Source organism: Myxocyprinus asiaticus, chromosome 3 (assembly GCF_019703515.2).
Source record: "Myxocyprinus asiaticus isolate MX2 ecotype Aquarium Trade chromosome 3, UBuf_Myxa_2, whole genome shotgun sequence".
Classification (NCBI taxonomy): domain Eukaryota; kingdom Metazoa; phylum Chordata; class Actinopteri; order Cypriniformes; family Catostomidae; genus Myxocyprinus; species Myxocyprinus asiaticus.
Window position 1 is genome coordinate 28,490,281 of NC_059346.1, and position 21,125 is coordinate 28,511,405.

Genomic DNA, 21,125 nt, shown 5'->3' on the forward strand with positions numbered 1-21,125 from the left:
TCTCCTAGAGATGAACGTAGTTGTGTGCGAAAAGTGCAAATGAATCCCAGAACAACAGCAAAGGACCTTGTGAAGATGCTGGAGGAAACAGGTAGACAAGTATCTATATCCACAGTAAAATGAGTCCTATATCAACATAACCTGAAAGGCTGCTCAGCAAGGAAGAAGCCACTGCGCAAAAACCGCCACAAAAAAGCCAGACTACAGTTTGCAAGTGCAAATGGGGACAAAGATCTTACTTTTTGGAAAAATGTCCTCTGGTCTAATGAAACAATAATTGAACAGTTTGGCCATAATGACCATTGATATGTTTGGAAGAAAAAGGGTGAGGCTTGCAAGCCGAAGAACACCATCCCATCTGTGAAGCATGGGGGTGGCAGCATCATGTTGTGGGGGTGCTTTGCTGCAGGAGGTACTGGTGCACTTCACAAAATAGAGCGCAACATGAGGAAGGAAAATTATGTGGATATATTGAAGCAACATCTCAAACATCAGCCAAGAAGTTAAAGCTTGGTCGCAAATAGGTCTTCCAAATGGACAATGACCCCAAGCATACCAAAGTTGTGGCAAAATGGCTTAAGGACAACAAAGTCAAGGTATTGGTGTGGCCATCACAAAGCTCTAACCTCAATCTGATTGAGGGCAAAATTTGTAGGCAGAACTGAAAAAGCGTGTGCGAGCAAGGAGGCCTACAAACCTCTGTTACACCAGTTCTGTCTGGAGGAATATGCCAAAATTCCAGAAACTTATTGTGGGAAGCTTGTAGAAGTGTATGTAAAATTCTGACCCACTGGGAATGTGATGAAATAAACAAAAGCTGAAATAAATAATTCTCTCTACTATTATTCTGACATTTCACATTCTTAAAATAGTGATCCTAACTGACCTAAGACAGGGAATTTTTTCTACTGTTAAATGGCAGAGTTTAAATGTATTTGGCTAAGGTGTATGTAAATGTGTTTGTGTGATGGTACGTATGAAAGGGTTAATATGCGCTATTACAGTAGCTTCACGAAGCACAAAATGTCAGTCAAAGGTGAGAGTTGTCAGCTAAATTAAAGATCCCATCTACAGGGAAGTACTGTAAATACACCTGTGCACAACAGGAGGTCTGAAAAGTATCTAGTGTAATAATGTAATAATTTTTTATCGCATCTAATATTTAGTATTATTCAACTGCCATTTTTCCTCATATCACTATGACCTGTTAAGTTAAATTACTAATAATTAAGGAGTATGCTTCATAATACTGACAATTAAATCAGAAAGTAGGCACAGAATAGCCACACTGTTTTACCAAGATCCACCCACTTTGAGATTTCTGGCCTAGCCACTGGTGTGATGACTGAAGCCTCTCGTACCTTTGGTTTTCTCAAGCTTGTTCTCTCGACTGTCACACTTGGTGCGGACAAGCTGCCGCTCCTCTATCCCTCGTTTGAGCGTGCTCAGTCTATAAACATACAGACGTGCATCTTTCCCTGAAACGGAAAGTTCAAATTTAAAATAGTTTAGATTAAAATGTAAAGAGTGTAATTTCTGCGCCACTAGTGTCAACAACACAACTGCATAAATAATAACTGTTGTTAAACAGATTCCCTAAACACTGCTCCATCTTCCACTGGTCAGTTATAGAGATAGTCCTGTCACAAACTCACACTTAGTTGAACTATTGTTGCTGTGTTGGGCTGGTCAGGATTATCAAAATAAACAAACAAACAAACAAACAAACAAACAAACAATATCTTTATAGCACACAGAGTCGAAGTGTTTAAACTTTTTGGTAAAATCAAACTAAGAATGGTTTACTTATTGTTCAAAAATTATTTTAACTTTACATTTAACCAATGCACTCTCATGCATAATCTGATTAAAAAAATATAAACAAGACTCAAACACACACTTGCATTCATGATATAGGCAAAATGTTAAAAGGAGTGCAACTTCTTCAGCCATTTATTCAGTACCATAACGAGATCTTTAGTGCTGCTACAATATTCTGCTGGATGATAATACCCTGGCAACAAATAAAGGAGCTGTCTTATCAGACTGAAAGACATCATAACTAGTACAATATGTTTGGTTTTGAAATGCTTTTCATAGTGAATGAAAGTTGCCTGGTATCGAAGTTGATAACAAATTCATTATTGCACCTGTGCTTCCCAATCAGGAGCTTGAATCTGCTTTATGCCGCCTTAAATAATGATCAGAAATGAAAGTGACAGCAGACACTAGAATGCATGGATCTCTACTTTGTGCTTTGTTCTATAATGAGCTATGAATTTAGACAATGTGGGGAAAAGGGGAAGTGCCTCTGTGTAGGTATGTATGTGTGTAAGACACTATTTTGTGCTGTTCTCAGGCGACTAAAGATGCTCATTAGAGCAAAGACCAAGGGTTTCCTTTAACACTGTTTTTTGGTCTCCTTCTTTCTCAAGTTTTCTCTCTTCTGCCAAATCATTTCACACTATATTTCTTCCCACATAAAAACTGTGCCATATTTATATGCACATGTAAATATAAATAAATGCACATGTATCTTACCCTTATCTGCTCTTGCAATGAGGAGATCCTGAGGTTCCAGTACATGCATTTGTTTGATGGACAAGGTTTTGTCAAATACCTGCACTGGAGGCAGGGTTGGTGAATCTAGACCGGCATGTAAGGCAAAAGATTAGCTTGTGGGTTGCAAAATTTTTTTCTGTTTGAGTTGCAAATTGGCATATTTGATGATTGTTATTGAAAACAAACAAACAAAAAAACCTAAAGGTACATACAATGCATTTTAATCTTTTTATATGCACTTTAATGTTGTAGGATCATTTGCTTTATGGTCTTGGCTTACATACCTGCATTGGAGAACAGTGGATCTGAGGCTAAATGGGAGGACAGAGGTTATCACATATCGGCAGATTAGTTTCAAAGAACATGAGAGCATCATGGACTATCAGGGTCAGAAATTATCCAGGGTTTGGGGAAAAAATGGCATTGAAAGTGACAAAAATATCCCAAATATTTGAAATGTGGGGCAAACCATTGATATATTTCATAGTATTCTATTCTTGGCCTATGTAGTTATGGGTTTAGACACTATAGTGATCATCTAAATTAACAGATTCAATTGAAGTTTTTGACATAAATAGATGACATGATGTGTGTAATATATCAGAAAAATTATGCCCTTATAAAGGTAAAATGATCCCTGAAAATCAATTCCAGGAGACAAATCTTCAAAAAGTTTTTAAAATAATTAACCTTTCATGAGTAGGGTCTAAATTCCCCTGCAGTGAGTTATTTTTCAAAAAGTTAAAGGAATATTCCAGGTTCAGTACAAGTTAAGCTCAATCAACAGCATTTGTGGCATTGATAACAAAAAAAAAAAAAAAATGGACTTCTGGGTTACAGTGAGGAACTTACAATGGAATTGAATGGGGAAAATCCGTAAACGTTAAAATACGACACAAGACATAAACAATGTCCATGTTAATGTGATTTTTGTGTAATAAAATCACATACTAACCTTCTCTGTGTAAAGTAAAAGCCAATTTTACAACTTCGTTTCCATGACGATATAATGCCAACAAACCCTAAAACCCTAAAATGACTGTAGAAATTATGATTTACACTACTTTACAGCTCAAATAATACTTATGTTTTAACATAATAGGCTAACATAAGTGTTTTTATCAAATTACAAGCTTTTAAAACCCTCAAAAAATTTACTTCCATTGTAAGTGCTTCACTGTAACTTAAATTTTTTGCTTTTCTTTTTAAAGAAAAGGACGGACGAGTCAAAATGATTTTTTGTGGCAATCAACCTTATGCCACAAATGCTATCGATTGAGCTTAACTTATATTGAACACGGAATTTTCCTTTAATTTCTGACATTGTGCCATACATAATTTCATTATATAATGGCAGCCACCAGTCACTATAATTGGAAAAAACATTTCATTTCACTTTCATTTAATAGAATTAGTGTGTTTATGTCCATTGAACCACATCTTTGACATTAAACCATTAATAAAATCCATGTAGAACAAGCAGACAGAGCACTGGTTAAAGTAGAGATTACATTCATTCTATATTTTTTGTAATTTTTATGAAAAATGCTACTCTGACCCATGAAAAACACTCACCTTCCAGGAGCATGACCCCTGCTGAATCTGTGGCGACCAGTAACGACTGTCCCCATGAGTCTCCACAGATTATATCATACGGGAAGCTGCTGCAGAAAGACTGTGACTCCCATGGCTGCAGAGAACATGCCACATACACAGTTAAGATAGATTATAAGTCAAATAACTATATCCCTCTCTCTCCTCTTTCCTTTATTTCTCCTCACCTCTTTCCTGCAAAGGCCAGTGGTGACTAGACTGGTGGGTGCATCCCCTCTAACTATGGTTTTCAGCTTCAAGGCCTGGAGACACAATTTTAGATTCATTCATAGCATTAATCAAAATGGCTGCATTCACACAGTCAATGTTTGGGACTGACAATTGCATTTACTAACAGGTGTGACTCTCGAATTGTCCTGTTCATACAACAGGGGCGGCTTGAATACACTCTGAACGAATAACCAAAGTTAATAGAATATATTATAGAATTATATAATTCTGTCATTACAGAATAATATAAGGCTGAGTGTACGTGAATATAATCTAATGTACACTACCGTTCAAATGTTTGGGGTCACTTGCCTGAAATGTTTCTCATTTCTCAAAACCTTTTGATCTGAAGACATATGCTTAAATGTTTGTAGACAAAAATATAATTGTGCCAACATATTAACAAAACTAAAATTTTATAAAAATAAAAAAAAAAAACAGTTTTTGAAATGGATGACTTGGACCAAATAATTAAGAAAAGCAGCCACTAAGTGCCCAGCATATAGATGGGAACTCCTTCAATACCATTTAAAAAGCATCCCAGGGTGATACCTCAAGAAGCTGGTTAAGAAAATGTCAAGAGTACATGTCTGCAAAATCTAGGCAAAGTGTGGCTACTTTGAAGATGCTGAAATATAACATATTTTATATTTATTTTGGATTTTTTTAGTCACAAGATAATTCCCATATTTCCATTTCCATAGTTGTGATGACTTTACTATTATTCTAAAATGTGAAAAAAAATAAAAACATAAAATAAAAAAAGAATGAGTAAGTGACCCTAAACTTTTGAACAGTAGTGTATATACTAATGAATATGTGTATGGAAAGGTGTACATAGCCTATCCTACCTGTCCCACTCGGACAAACTCTGCCTGACGTGCTTCTTCTTTTTTACGGGCAGATTTGGGTGACTCTGGCAGTACATCACTGAAGGAGCGTCGGTTCAGCATGTTCTGCGGAGAGAAGGGAACCTACAGGAGCAGTACAGATAAAGACGGGTCTGAGAGACTGACCCAGGAACAGCTGGAAAGACAGAGCTAAGCAGACACTGACAATCTCTAAACTTAACACCACTATGCTGTAACAGCAGTCATAGAGAATAGAAACAATAATATAAGAAATAGGAATAGACAACAATAGAAAGACAGTAACCATCTTTAAGGGAAAGAGGATGAAAGTGCATTTGAAAGCTCAGTGGTTAGAGAAGAGTGGTAAATAAAACCAGAAGGCTGATTTGGTATTGTGAAAAAGAAATATCTTAAAATATATGGCACGAAAAAGAGGTCATGGACCTTAGTAAGTGTAGACACCATATTTACTCTGAGCTGAATAGAAACAAAGATGTGAGGGCTAGATGGTGCTGTTCATTCAATAGGTCTGACTGTCTTAAAGGTATAGTTCAGCCAAAAATGGCTTCATTATTTATTTACTCTCATATTGTTATTAACCGGTTTGACTTTCTTTCTTTTGAGGTACACAAAAGGAGATGTAAGGCAGAATGTTAGCCTCAGTCACCATTCACTTTCATTCTATTTTTTTTCTCCATATAATGAAATTGAATGGTGACTGAGGCTAACATTTCCAATTGTGTTTCACAGAAGAAAGGGTTCATATGGGTTTGGAACAACATGAGGTTGAGTAAATGGTAGTTAATTTTTGGCCAAACTATAATTTTAAGTTCTTAAGTCACGTCTAATTTTTCACTAGAATCTTTAAACAAAAAAGTACTGACACAAAGGAACACAAGAGTACAGCAATCTATCTCTCACAGCTTCAATTTAATTCATGTCAAATTACATATGGCTTTTATTCTGACTAAGCTCCATAGCTTGAGGAAAAACAATGTGGTGAAATACAGAAAGGCAGACTATATGCTGGACAGATTGGTCATATCACATGAGTGTCCATACCTTGTGCATATCTGGCATGAGATCCTGGTACAGGGATCTGATCAGCATGTCCAGTGTACGCTGACGTTTTTGAGCAAAAGTGGGGGTTTCAAGAGTGGCTTTTTCTCCATTTATTACTGAAGAAGACACAGAAAGATAAAAAGTATTATGTATTAAGCAGTAACATGTAACAGAATTATCCATAATTAACAGCATGCCAGAGTTGACTAGTTTTGTTCTTAATGACATCGCCTGCTAAGTTCATGAGCCAAAAATAATTGAAGTTGGCAAAAGGAAAAACACAGGTGTGTATTTGAACAGGTGGATAGATTAAAAGGAGAATATAATAATAAGTGTCTATTAACAACAACATAAAGTGCCATTTGCAACACATATAACTTCCTTAATGTGATTTATTTCTGACAAAAACAGAATATTCAGAAGGGATTAATGTAAGCAGGACCTAATTTTATCTCTCAGGACTGGATCATGATTGACATACTATGATATTATTGGCTAATATTATTTTAATCTGCAGCCTCGGTTATGTCAGCAGAAAACTTGTTTCAGGGGCAGAGAAATGTTTTAGTACATTTTGATGAAAGATTATGGAAACAGTTCAGAATTCACATTGTCTTTAAAACAGGTTTATTTACAAACAGGTGTATATGCTGGTGAGAATACTAACATTTAACTAGTAAAAAGTCCCTGAACTCCTGATGGTCTGTGAATACTGGAGGGGGAGGGAGGGGTGGGCCAAACAGTGGCACACTCTCCTCTGAGAAAATCTTCAACCTGCAACATACCAAAATGTGTAAGCACACACACACACACACACACATACACACACAGGCACACATACAAATAAAAAATAGTGCTACATGTATAATATGCACAAGAAATAAAATCCTACACACACATTTTTACCTGTAACTGTCATTCTGGATATTATATCGAACTAAGGCAAAAATATCTGTGAGGAAAGTAAAGGCAATCATCCATACAATAGTTCCACATCCAAAACTACTTATTTACACAAAATTATAAATGATTGCACACTAACAATTTGTATTTTTCCTAGTACACTTTAAAGGTGAAGAATGTAATTTTGTCTATGTTAAAATGCTTTTTTTAAAATCCCAGCTTAATATGCAGAGACAGCTGTAAGTAAGCCATTTGTATGCAGAATTCCCCGAAAAGTATAAACACTGTGGTGCTAACCTAACATTGCTCTGTTTGTTTGAGCATCCCGAACAGCCTGACAGCAATATTGGCTCAACCAATGGTGTGAGTTTGGGGCAGAAATATCTGTCCAACAAGTCGCAGACAGGGGGAGTGTTTAGGGAACCTGTTTTGAAAACTGTCATTATTTTTAAAATAGTTGTTTTTACAATTCCATTTGGTGATGCTAGTGGCACAGAAATTACACACTTCACCTTTAAATTCAAATAAATAAATCACTGCAATTCAGTGACTCATTTCAACTGTTCCACTCATTTTGAAGGATACGTGTGAAATGGGACCGAATCATTGAGGGTTTGAAGGACGGAGAGGCATCATCTCCCTCCTGAAACACAATAGTCACAATGTCGTTCCCAATGTGTCTTTTCCTCTCTACCTGCACAGAGTGAAATAGAGGCTGTTGATCATAAAAGCCACAATTATAAATTCATAAAGTACAACTTAAAAAGCGGCTTTTGTTATCGGCAATGTTGGGTGTAATCTGAATACTAAGTAATTAATTACTGTATTCAAATTATCAATCAAATAATCAAAAAAGTAATGTAATGCATTCCATGATACATACATGTAATCAGATTAAAGTTACTGATCTTTAAGAGGTCATGTCATGCCTTTTTTTGTTACTTTATTATTTTCCTTGAGGTTCACTAATAATGTTAGTGAAGGTTTTTACATAAAAAACAGTCATAATATAGTATTCAATTACCTTTTTCCTCCCTGTCTCTGTCCCTCTGTCTGAAACACTCTGTTTTCTGTGCTGTCCCCTTTAAGACTTCCATATACACGCTTATGGTGTTATGATTGGCTAACATCTTTGAAGTGCAAAACTCCCTGCCAACACTCGTGGAACTGTTTTTCCAAGAATAAAAGAATGAAAACGTGCAAGCGATTTACAATATCCCCTGAAAGCACTCAGTCCAGGCAATCATTAGTAACTATATGTCCTAATTTATGTGAAGCATGCAATCAAACTAGTACAGTTGTTCATTCTGAAATAAGAATCAAAAACTGAACAAAGTCAGCATACTGTTGCTCCCGAATACTTGTATTATCAGGCATAGAAGACATGGTGATAAAACAATGCTTTATAAAGCTGAGAACAGTGAAAATAGTCCAGATTAACACAAGCTGCGAATGTGAAGGGTTAATAAATCTGTATCCAGCTGTAATGGATGGTTGACCTGGGTGTCCGCCTCTTTAGTGTGGCCGCTTCAACATGCAACCTGTGTAATGCGAAATATGGGATGTTCACTGGTCGACTGGGGGCGGAACCTGCCTCAATCACCGGTTGGCCTTGTTTGGCCCAAGGGTAATCGCAGGGCCAATGGCCATTGGCCGTTGGGCCCGAGGAGGCACGATGAAGCCCCAGAAGTGACAGTGGAAACACAATTGTCCCTGGCATGCACTAGCATGCCCTCATTTGGCCTTATAGTGGAAAAGCGGCTATTGAACCCTAAAGGCCACACCTACACCTACCCTTAACCATACCTTATTAGAGAGTCAAAAATCGCACGACACCAGCATTACTGTCCTGTTCAATTTTGTTGGCACTGCTCAATTTTTCAATATAAGTTTCTTTGCAAAGTCTGAATCATAATAGTTCTCAATAGAATCCTTAAAAAAAGTGCCTAACAAAACATATAATCCCACATTGAACTTTGTTTAAATAAGCTACTCATTCCTAATGTTAGTATCCTTCAGAAGTCTATGCAGAGATGCAATTTTTCCACAACCAGGAACACAACGATGTTTCGGGATTTTAATCTTTTTGTTAGTTAAAAGCATATTACAGTAACAATAGTACCACTTTCAGTGTTAAAGTACCTCAGCCACTCTCAGTTCACCGTGATGATTATGTATGTGTAGAGGCAGGGATTTTCAAATGACACTGCACTGTGATGTTACAATGAAGCCATTTTCAAAACAAGTAGTTTTTGCAGAGTAGAAACAGTAAATGCTCTTTTCAGACAGGAGAGGAACCTTTGAGTTCTGAAACTTACTGTATGTTTTTATAGTCTTATGAGCTATTATGTGTCAAAATATCAAGGAAAATTTGATTCCTCATACAGGACCCCTTTAAATTAATTACTTTTAAGTACATTACTTGGGTTACACATATTACATTATGTAAAATTATATTATTTACTACAACATGAATTATGTTAATATGAGCATTTCTGTGGCAGCTGAAGGGCACAATAAAGACCATAATTTGAATTTGTGAAACACAAAAGGAGATCTGAATGATCTGAAGCCAGAATGTTACAAACTTAGAGCCTCAGTCACCATTACCTTTCATTGTATGGGATTCATCTCCTTTTGTGTTTCAAGAAAGAAGGGTGAGTAAATGATGACAGCATTTTCACTTTTTGAGTGAACTATCCCTTTATGTGCAATATGTGCCAGTGTGTTTGTATCTGAGACTGATCGTCTGTATGCATCTGTGGACCTTCATGAGCCGAACTTTGACACCTCCAGTCCGTTAGCCAAGAAGTATAATTGAGCTTGTTAATGAGTCTGGATCATTAAGGTCAAAAATGAAATATTTTCTTCTTTTTTCTTTTTTAAATCTTTTATCTTAAGAAAACACACACTTCTAAAATATCCACTTAAAGCTCAATTACTACATGGCTGCTTTTCACTAAACCCTCCACCCCCTACGCCTCAGCTGGTATCTTTCTCTTTCCCTCTTCCACACACACCCAGGCATAAATCCATGCACACACACAAACAGACATGCACATGGCCATGAGCTGTGACAGGAATGAGTATTTAGTTATTGCAGTGACAATTTCATTTCTACTGAGAGTTCAATTATAATTCTTTGCCACTTCCCCCTCACCCTCACACAAAAGGATTCTTCCGATGACACATACTGTTGGAAGAAGTTTAATGCTCTCCATCAGGCTTTCATGAATGACTCCTGAATGCTTTCAAGGTTTGACAAACAGGGTTAAGCCTTTTCAGATTAACACCAAAATGTTCGATGCACATGCCCCTTTGGAAGTACAAGAATTGAATTCTGCCCTCTATTTTGTCAGAATATTGGGCTAATTTTGAATGGCCGTCAAAGGAGAAAGATGCTTGGTGTAGTTACAGCATGTACCAGCAGGGGCTAACTCAAGGAAAGACTGTGACCAGTACTTGATTTTTGAGTCTTCTAAATGTTTGTTTTGTTTGCATGTTTTTCCTCTATCGCTTTGGTTGGCAAGAGATTTTTAGCACGTCTTTTCATGGACAGTTCAATATGGTAAAAGTGGATATTGACAAGGAGTGCTGAAGAGGCTCTTGGCTGTAGAGCGCTGAGACCTTGAACTGACACACATGCTTTGAAAATCCTGCTATTGTGAATGCTTCCACAAGCACTCCAGAGTACAAGAGCTCTACTTGTACTCAATCAGACATATGATCTGATAGAGAGAACGAGAAAAAGTGAGAGATGGAAGGAGAGAGAAAGAGAAGGATTATTGTGTGATCTAATCAAGAGAAGAGAGGCATATGATGGAGAAAAGAGAAACAGAGAAGTGAGAGTGAGAGAGTGAACTGATTGACGCTTGATGTAATCAGGATATGGAGCCGTGGGGGAAGGGGGGCAAGGCAACGAAAATGAGAGAGAAATTGAAAGAGAGAGACTGACTGCTGTGATGTCCAGGGCTTTTGGATGTTAAATATAGCCTGTTCCCCCTCGTCACCTACTGAGCTACAGACTGGCTCCTTTCTGCCTCAACAAACACACCCTATGCCCCTCTCAGTTTCTCTCTATCACTATTCATAATTCATCATAATTTCTCTTTCATTCCTCCTTCATTTTATCTGTCTCTTTTGCTCTCTCTCTTTGTCTCCCTCTCATGATATCTGTAGTTTTAAATGGATGTTTCCAAGACCCGCTTACTCATGCTGTATTATGCTGGTTGGCCACCTTCACCACCTAAGTTTTGCTGGTGAACACCATGGCAGTGCTATCCACCAGTTAGATCACCACCAAATCAGCATAAACCAGCATGGAAATTCATGCTGGCCTAAACTGTTCTTTTCATAAGGGGAAACAAATGATACAATTGTTGATATACAATAAGAGTATAGTACTATAAAATGAATGTTGGTATACTGATGTTGTAGATATTGAATGAGAAATGCTTGCATTCATCATGCAATCTTTGACTTTTGCAGATTTTGGTACCTGGGCGAACATAAAGGTCCCACTTTATATTAGGTAACTACTATGTACTTACATTAAAATACATACAATACAATGTATTTATTGTGTAACTACATACTGTTTTGCAAAATTCTCAAAAAATATACATTTGCTCCTACTGAGGTATGATTATGCTGAGTGCTATATGCAATGCATAATTTAAATGAATAAAAACTGACTGAATACTGTTCACAAGACTCTACACTGTCATTTAAAGGGTTAACTTCTGCCACACCGAGTCAAGTGACACAACAGCATGCCATCGATTTACTTGAAGCACTCCTATGGACACAGCGCCAACAAAAGTGCCTCTGGTAAAGAAATCTCTATGTTTTTTAATTGAAACCTGTTTGGTTATAAAGAGTAAAGTCTGTAGTTTCGTTTGATATGGCGCTTTAAAAAATCTGTTCATTTTTCGCAAGTCAGTGCCCTGATAAACATGTCAACATATGTGGAAACTGGCACAGCATTTCCTCGAAACAAGAAAAAACATGTTAGTTATTTTGAATAACTTTCAACTCTAACACATGAGTGGGTCATTTAGCATCATTTTAATATACACTTTGTTATGTTTAATTTTGTTATCACTGTGCAATACAATTCTATTATTTAACATTAGTCAATGCATTTCTATACACCGATAAGCCACAACATTAAACCGCCTGCCTAATATTGTGTAGGTCCCCCTCGTGCAGCCAAAACAGCACCAACCTGCATCTCAGAATAGCATTCTGAGATGCTATTCTTCTCAACACAATTGTACAGAGCGGTTATCTGAGTTACTGTAGGCTTTGTCAGTTCGAACCAGTCTGGCCATTCTCTGTTGACCTCTCTCATCAACAAGGCATTTCCGTCCACAGAACTGCCCCCGTCTGGCACCAACAATCATGCCACGGTCCAAATCATTGAAATCAAATTTTGTCCCCATTCTGATGGTTGATGTGAACATTAACCGAAGCTCCTGACCCATATCTGCATGATTTTATGCACTGCACTGCTGCCACACGATTGGCTGATTAGATAATCACATGGATGATTGTTGGTGCCAGACGAGCTGGTTTGAGTATTTCTGTAACTGCTGATCTCCTGGGATTTTCAGTCTCTAGAATTTACTCAGAATGGTGCCAAAAACAAAAAACACCCAGTGAGAGGCTGTTCTGTGGATGGAAATGCCTTGTTGATGAGAGAGGTCAACAGAGAATGGCCAGACTGGTTCGAACTGACAAAGCCTACAGTAACTCAGATAACCACTCTGTCCAATTGTGGTGAGAAGAATATCATCTCAGAATGTTATTCTGAGATGCGGGTTGGTGCTGTTTTGGCAGCAGGACGGGGACCTACACAATATTAGGCAGGTGGTTTTAATGTTGAGGCTGATCGGTGTAGAGTTGTGCTCAAAGGTTTGCATACCCTTGGAGAATTGGTAATATATGTACCATTTTTAAAGAAAACATGAGTGAGCAGGCAAAACACATTTCTTTTATTTCTTATGGGATTCATATTCAACTGTAGGTTATAACAGAATGGCACAATCATAAAACAAAACATGGCAACAAAGAAAAAAAAATTAAATGACCCTGTTCAAAAGTCTGCATACCCTTAGTTCTTAATACTGTGTATTGCCCCCTTTAGCATCAATGAAAGCGTGCAGTCTTTTGTAATAGTTGTCTATGAGGCCCCAAATTCTTGCAGGTGGTATAGCTGCCCATTCGTCTTGGCAAAATGTCTCCAGGTCATGCAAAGTCTTTGATCATCTTGCATGAACCGCACGTTTGAGATCTCCCCAGAGTGGCTCGATGATATTAAGGTCAGGAGACTGTGATGGCCACTCCAGAATCTTCACCTTTTTCTGCTGTAACCACTGGAGGGTCAACTTGGCCTTGTGCTTAGGGTCATTGTTGTGCTGGAAAGTCCAAAAGCGTCCCATGCGCAGCTTTCGTGCAGAAGAATGCAAATTGTCTGCCAGTATTTTCTGATAACATGCTGCATTCATCTTGCCATCAATTTTCACAAGATTCCCCGTGCCTTTAGAGCTCACACACCCCCAAAACATCAGTGAGCCACCACCATGCTTCACAGTGGGGATGGTATTCTTTTCACTATAGACCTTGTTGACCCCTCTCCAAACATAGCGCTTATGATTGTGACCATAAAGCTCTATTTTGGTCTCGTCACTCCAAATTACAGTGTGCCAGAAGCTGTGAGGCGTATCAAGGTGTTGTTGGGCATATTGTAACCGGGCTTTTTTGTGGCATTGGCGCAGTAAAGGCTTCTTTCTGGCAACTCGACCATGCAGCTCATTTTTGTTCAAGTATCGTCATATTGTGCTCCTTGAAACAACCACACCATCTTTTTCCAGAGCAGCCTGTATTTCTCCTGAGGTTACCTGTGGGTTTTTCTTTGTATCCCGAACAATTCTTCTGGCAGTTGTGGCTGAAATCTTTCTTGGTCTACCTGACCATGGCTTGGTATCAAGAGATCCCAGAATTTTCCGCTTCTTAATAAGTGATTGAACAGTACTGACTGGCGTTTTCAAGGCTTTGGATAACTTTTTATATCCTTTTCCATCTTTATAAAGTTCCATTACCTTGTTATGCAGGTCTTTTGACAGTTCTTTTCTGCTCCCCATGGCTCAGTATCTAGCCTGCTCTCCACGTGAGAGCTAACAAACTCATTGACTATTTATACACAGGCACTAACTGCAATTTAAAAATCCACAGGTGTGGGAAATTAACCTTTAATTGCCATTTAAACCTGTGTGTGTCACCTTGTGTGTCTGTAACAAGGCCAAACATTCAAGGGTATGTAAACTTTTGATCAGGGCCATTTGGGTGATTTCTGTTATCATTATGATTTAAAAAGGAGCCAAACAACTATGTGATAATAAATGGCTTAATTTGATCACTATCCTTAAATAAAATAAAAATTTTGCTTTCAGAGACTTTATATGGAGTTAGGATGAAAATAAAGTGCATTTCAAACTGTTCTGAGACCAGTGAAGACAGACAGCACACTGGAGGTTAAGTCATTCACTAAATAGGGAGCAAGGGAGCATCCTATAGCTTTCTATGCAGCTAAGTGCATTCAATCCTAAAACCCAACCAAAAGTTCAGTTTCAGGCTGCAGATGATGTTTGGACCACTCAACATGTTTGCAGACATGGGACAATGGTAATTATTACATAGATTCAGAAGCTTATAATGCTACATTTTATTTTAGCATGGTTGGCAGTGATTGGATGATGCTTATAATTAGAATTATTTATTCAGCTTTACAGAAAATCAGCTGTAATGTCTGTAATGTCTCAAAAACACAAATAACCAACACTCCTGGAAACATAATAAACAATTTGATGAAAAAATTATTAATGAAAAGTATTATTTAAAATGTCATAAATTAGTCACGCTGTCCACATACACTATATTGCCAAAAATATTCGTTCATCTGCCATTTGACGCATATGAACTTAAGTGACATCCCATTCTTAATCCATAGGGTTTAATATGACGTCGGCCCACCCTTTGCAGCTATAACAGCTTCAACTCTTCTGGGAAGGCTTTCCACAAGGTTTAGGAGTGTGTTTATGGGAATTTTTGACCATTCTTCCAGAAGCGCATTTGGGAGGTCAGACACTGATGTTGGATGAGAAGGCCTGGCTCGCAGTCTTCGCTCTAATTCATCCCAAAGGTGCTCTATCGGGTTGAGGTCAGGACTCTGTGCAGGCCAGTCAAGTTCTTCCACACCAAACTCGCTCATCCATGTCTTTATGGACCTTGCTTTGTGCACTGGTGCGCAGTCATGTTGGAACAGGAAGGGGCCATCCCCAAACTGTTCCCACAAAGTTGGGAGCATGGAATTGTCCAAAATCTCTTGGTATGCTGAAGCATTCAGAGTTCCTTTCACTGGAACTAAGGTTCCAAGCCCAGCTCCTGAAAAACTACCCCACACCATAATCCCCCCTCCACCAAACTTCACAGTTGGCACAATGCAGTCAGACAAGTACCGTTCTCCTGGCAACCGCCAAACCCAGACTCGTCCATCAGATTGCCAGATGGAGAAGCGTGATTCGTCACTCCAGAGAACGTGACTCCACTGCTCTAGAGTCCAGTGGCGGCGTGCTTTACACCACTGCATCCGACGCTTTGCATTGCACTTGGTGATGTATGGCTTGGATGCAGCTGCTCGGCCATGGAAACCCATTCCATGAAGCTCTCTACGCACTGTTCTTGAGCTAATCTGAAGGCCACATGAACTTTGGAGGTCTGTAGCGATTGACTCTGCAGAAAGTTGGCGACGTTTGCGCACTATGTGCCTCAGCATCCGCTGACCCCACTCTGTCATTTTACGTGGCCTACCACTTCGTGGCTGAGTTGCTGTCATTCCCAATCGCTTCCACTTTGTTATAATACCACTGACAGTTGACTGTGGAATATTTAGTAGCGAGGAAATTTCACGACTGGACTTGTTGCACAGGTGGCATCCTATCACAGTACCACGCTGGAATTCACTGAGCTCCTGAGAGCGGCCCATTCTTTCACAAATGTTTGTAGAAGCAGTCTGCATGCCTAGGTGCTTCATTTTATACACCTGTGGCCATGGAAGTGATTGGAACACCTGAATTCAATTATTTGGATGGGTGAGCGAATACTTTTGGCAATATAGTGTATGTGGACATACATTTTTAGGAAAACTAATTGCTCTAGAAAAACTTTTTATTTTTGCTTGTTTATGAGGTGCTACTAGTTACAAATAAAAAAGGGAAATAGAAAATAAACACTGCAGTCACGTGGGGTTCTCAGGAGGTTAAATAGAGGTAATTTAAATGTCAGTACAATGCAACAACACTCATGTACATAATAAGCACATTGTATTTAATGCTTAAGTACACTGTAGTAAAGACACCTATTAAAAAAGTAGGTCCAACCTAAGTATTGATTGTGTCTGTTAAAATCTCTTCTGAAACTCTAGGGGAGACACATGGTCTTTTACACAGAAGAAAAATCAAAGAGGCAGGAGACTAAAGCAAGTCGCAATTGCTGTTTAGAAGTTATTGAATAATGAGATGTGATTTATCTTTCCTATAGGTCAGTGTGTGTCCTGCAACTTACCTGTTGCTTGTTCTCTTTAGAATAAGGTAGCATGGTGGAAACATGGAACATGAGTTCATGACCCTGATAGACTGTGTAGATGGAATTCATTCCTGTAGTGTCATCTAGAAAAAGAATGTAAAAGAGCAAAATTCAGTTGAAAAATCAACCAAAATATGATTTATTCTTCATTTCATTTGAAAACATGAGAGAGTATGCGTTTGTCCCTACTCTTAGTGTCAAGTCCTCCTCTATAACCGGCCCAGCCCTGCAGACAGATTGTGTCACCAAGGAGATTCAAAAATTTGTCAAAGCTCTCACTTCCTGTTTCTGAAAAATAAATAAACAAAAATAATGGCACAAATTCAACACAAACAATGTCTTCAGACAAACTCTGCGCATGGTAATGTAATGTTCTATAGACATCGAGGGAGTACATGGAGGCACCATATGCTGTTCATATAGAAATATTAATAATGGATGACTACTGAGTGAGAAATATTCATGAGCGATGAGTATTATGAATGCTTCTGTACTTACCATTGCTGAACATTTCATCATCTGTCAACTGTCCATCTTTTGCATAAAGAACACCAAATTTAAAGTTTACACTGCCCTATAAAACATACAAACCAAAACACAAACTCTGAGTTAGAAATACACACACCAGTGTAACATATTAAAAGTGAAAACTGAAAAATTCTGTCATCATTTACTCACCCTTACATTGTTCTAAACCAATATGACTTTCATTCTACCATGAAACACAAAAGTAAATGTTAGGCAGATTGACAGTCTCAGTCACCATTCACTCTAATTGTATGGGAAAAGATGTACTGAAAGTAAATGGCTAACACACTGCCTAACATCTCATGTTGTGTTCCACAGAAGAAAGTAATTTGTGTTTGGAACAGCATGAGAGTGAGTAAATGATAAGAGAATTTTAATTTTTGGATGAAATATCCCTTTAATGTGATGCGCACACGTGTTTTCGCTGTCATAGAAAACTGTATCTTCCATTATAGTCAATATTACATAAAATATTTTTTCCATAAACCACATATACACAAATTAAGACACATACACACATTTGACAGTACACACCTCTTGCTCCTCCAACACCAGTAAGTCCTGACAACAATAAAAAGCAATTTAGGTCAAAATATATATTATATCTTGGTACAATACACATTAAAAATAAAAAACAATGCACATAAAAAATAATCAAAAAAACAAGTAATCAAACAATCTGTTCCCAACAGGGTTAAATTTCCAAACATCAATTTAGAGCACTAGTAGTGTAAGTTGAACAGACTTTATAGACTTTACATTCATTCAAATATCTGAATGCAACTGACAATGGCCTTTGATTTGCAGCATGCAGTTTCACAAAAGAAAGCTCTCTAGAGCAATAGCATTCAGTGTGCCGGAAGACAGTGTCTTGCCTTTGAATTCTAAAGTGATTATGAAGCAGAAGAAAAACAAACCAGACTAGAAATAGACAGTAATTCACAGAGCACAGTACATGCGAGAGCTGATTGACAGGTGTGTGTGGGTGGCACCTTCTGAATCTCTGGGTTAAGGATCTCCCTGGGGCCCTTCTCAAAACGATCCACATTCATGGCACTGGTGGGGAGGAGGAAAGGATTGAGAAAAGCAAATTAATAGGATGGATTGCAGAATAAATGCATTTTAATCTATTCAATCCATGTTGTTAATGTGTGTACTAGGCCTGGGTGATACAGTATATCAATTGTTCACAATATATTCGCAATGCTGTGCTGGCGATATAATATCAAGCAACATCTTGAATATTTTATAAATTTTAATGTGCTTTTTATTTCGGAATTAATTTTCCTAAAAAGCATGTCATTGAACTAGTTTCATAACCTTGTCTTGCGACTGGTGAGTATGAAAGCATTAAGACAGAGATGTTTTAATAGCATCTGTTATATAAATTTAAGTCGCAAAAATAGTGTTAGAGTTGATTTGATTCATTTCTGTGAGCCAGCTGACACTGATCCTTTCAATTAACTGATTCAAAACTCTGATTCAACAATTTGTTTGCGTTATCGCTCAGAAATGTTCACAGAAGTCCCATACTTGGCATTTTTCATATATTAAAATGATTAAGTTGGTAAATATAGCTGTTTATTATTATGTATTGTAATAGTGGTGCCTATAAATGAAAGATGTAACCCTTCCTTCTGTTCATGTAGTGAAAAATAGTAAGGAAAAATGTCTTGATTATTTTTTATCAAGATTTGACTGTATTTAACTTCATAAATTTAACATTTTGAATCTAATTGGCAACCATGGCTCTTTGGTAAAAAATTATGGTTCCTTTATGGTTAAAAAAATGGAGAGACTATTTGCATTCTGGTGGAAACACAAATTGAAGACAAACTGCACCCCCAAGTGTTGCGTGATGGCGTAGTGTGTAAAGATGGTGTGAAAATGCTTTTTTCATGCGGATGACCCGGGTTCGATTCCCCCTTTTGTCCCATTGTTTCCCATCATGTTTCCACTCTTTTTTTCTCCCCTTTTCTCCCCAATTTGGAATGCCCAAATCTCAATGCGCTCTAAGTCCTCGTGGTGGCGCAGTGACTTGCCTCAATCCGGGTTATAGCGACCACGAGGATGTTACCCCATGTGACTCTACCCTCCCTAGCAACTGGGCCAATTTGGTTGCTTAGGAGACCTGACTGGAGTCACTCAGCACGCCCTGGATTAGAACCATGTTTTTTGGCGGACGCCATAAATGAAAGCGTTTTAATGCAATTAACCATGGTGTTATAGTAATATGGTGTTAATATGCTAACCATGTTTAATTTTGTGGTTACTATTATTTTTCTACAAAATACCATGACAATACTATGGGTAATGTAGTAAAACCATGGTATATATTTGTAAGGTAAGGTTAGGGGTTGGTGTAGGGTGTCTAAATAAACACAATAAAAACACTGTATTGATGCCCCTATACTGTATGTTAGTATTTAATTAGGAGTGCAAATAACAGCTAACATTATTTGCACTTAGTGCAAAGAAGATGCTTTCTGTTGCTTTTTACACTGTGCAAATAGCCTCTGCCTAAAAAAAATAATAATACCCCAAATAACACCCTTTTAAATATCGAGGGTGAATTTTTTTTCCTCTTTTTGGAGATCCCTTTTGGAGGCTAGAAGCATGCAGACAGACTTACCTTAATATAGATTTGACTGACAGTGTTTTTGTCGGACTGTATGGAAGGCTGATTTTTAAAGTACCCTAAAGAGGGAGGACAAATTTTACAAATTAGAAAAAAATGTGCCTTGAAGCATGCATAAAGTATACAAGAATGAATACATCATAATATGAAAACAAGCCAACATTGCTGGATGCTATAACAAAGATTTGTTTTACAACTGAGACCTTGTTACTCATTGGAAAGTTCATAACATATTAATACCATGTCACTCTGTTACTCAGTGGATGTGGATGTTTTTTAATTGATCTTACGCATTCAGTCTTAACACACTGGCCTTTCAGGCAATAGAGCCAAACAGCTCAGAGTCACTTCAGGAAGATGCCAATCTATCGTGAGTTACTGCTTGGACAAAAACTAAAACTGACATACACACATGCTTTTACTTGTAATTGTCTGACTCACCGTCTTGCGCCAAAGGATGGCTCGATACTGTGGGACCCTCTGGTTGTTCTGGTCTGACAGGACCACAGACAGGAAGAATGGGTTCTTCTCTGCATCTGTTCCCACATAGTTCTGATGGACTAAAGCGAGAACACAGGGCAAACAATCAGGACAGATGGACTTAAAGGGATATTTCACCCAAAAATTTAAATTCTGTCATCATTTATTCACCCCCATGTTGTTCCTAAACCCGTATGACTTTCTTTCTTCCATGGAACATAAAAGGAGATGTAAGGCAGAATGTTAGCCTCAGTCACCATTCACTTTCATTGCTTATTTTACAAACTATGAAAGCAAATTGGGACTAAATGAAACACTCTGCCTAACATCACCTTTTGTGTTCCATGGAAGAAAGAAAGTCATACGAGTTCGGAACAACATGAGGGTGAGTAAATGAAGACATAATTTTAAGTTGCTGAGTGTAAGTTATGAAAGACATTTAATTTTATTTACTAGCTACTAAAATCACATTACTATTTTAGGGAGCTGTCAAAATGAACGTGTTAACGCTGAACAAAATGAACGTTTTCTGCAAGCGCTTTTCATATGAAGTTCAAAGCAACACGCTGACGTGAATCATGAACATGGTTTCACAATTCCTGTAACAATAGCCACAGTCTTCCGGCTGATTA

At 37.9% G+C, this 21,125-nt stretch overlaps 1 protein-coding gene across 8 annotated transcripts in view; it reads right to left on the minus strand.

The window, feature by feature from the left end:
* The window catches only part of garnl3 (GTPase activating Rap/RanGAP domain like 3), a 133,798-nt gene that overhangs the window by 21,911 nt on the left and 90,762 nt on the right, over positions 1-21,125 (minus strand). For 7 of the 8 annotated variants that reach the window (XR_007893371.1, XR_007893372.1, XM_051658511.1 and 4 more), the window contains 17 exons: positions 20,455-20,573; positions 20,008-20,072; positions 18,368-18,431; positions 17,910-17,936; positions 17,346-17,421; positions 17,037-17,135; positions 16,827-16,930; positions 7,788-7,896; positions 7,206-7,251; positions 6,967-7,073; positions 6,300-6,415; positions 5,238-5,360; positions 4,344-4,418; positions 4,138-4,252; positions 2,847-2,873; positions 2,542-2,646; positions 1,362-1,478 (listed from right to left, as the gene is read on the minus strand). Coding sequence is in view for 6 of the 8 variants with exons in the window: in XM_051658511.1 (XP_051514471.1) it covers positions 1,362-1,478; positions 2,542-2,646; positions 2,847-2,873; positions 4,138-4,252; positions 4,344-4,418; positions 5,238-5,360; positions 6,300-6,415; positions 6,967-7,073; positions 7,206-7,251; positions 7,788-7,896; positions 16,827-16,930; positions 17,037-17,135; positions 17,346-17,421; positions 17,910-17,936; positions 18,368-18,431; positions 20,008-20,072; positions 20,455-20,573 (1,494 nt within the window). In the remaining 2 variants the exon portion in view is untranslated. The remainder of the gene's footprint in view (positions 1-1,361; positions 1,479-2,541; positions 2,647-2,846; positions 2,874-4,137; positions 4,253-4,343; positions 4,419-5,237; positions 5,361-6,299; positions 6,416-6,966; positions 7,074-7,205; positions 7,252-7,787; positions 7,897-16,826; positions 16,931-17,036; positions 17,136-17,345; positions 17,422-17,909; positions 17,937-18,367; positions 18,432-20,007; positions 20,073-20,454; positions 20,574-21,125) is intronic. The other variant, XM_051658517.1, reaches the window with a different exon arrangement.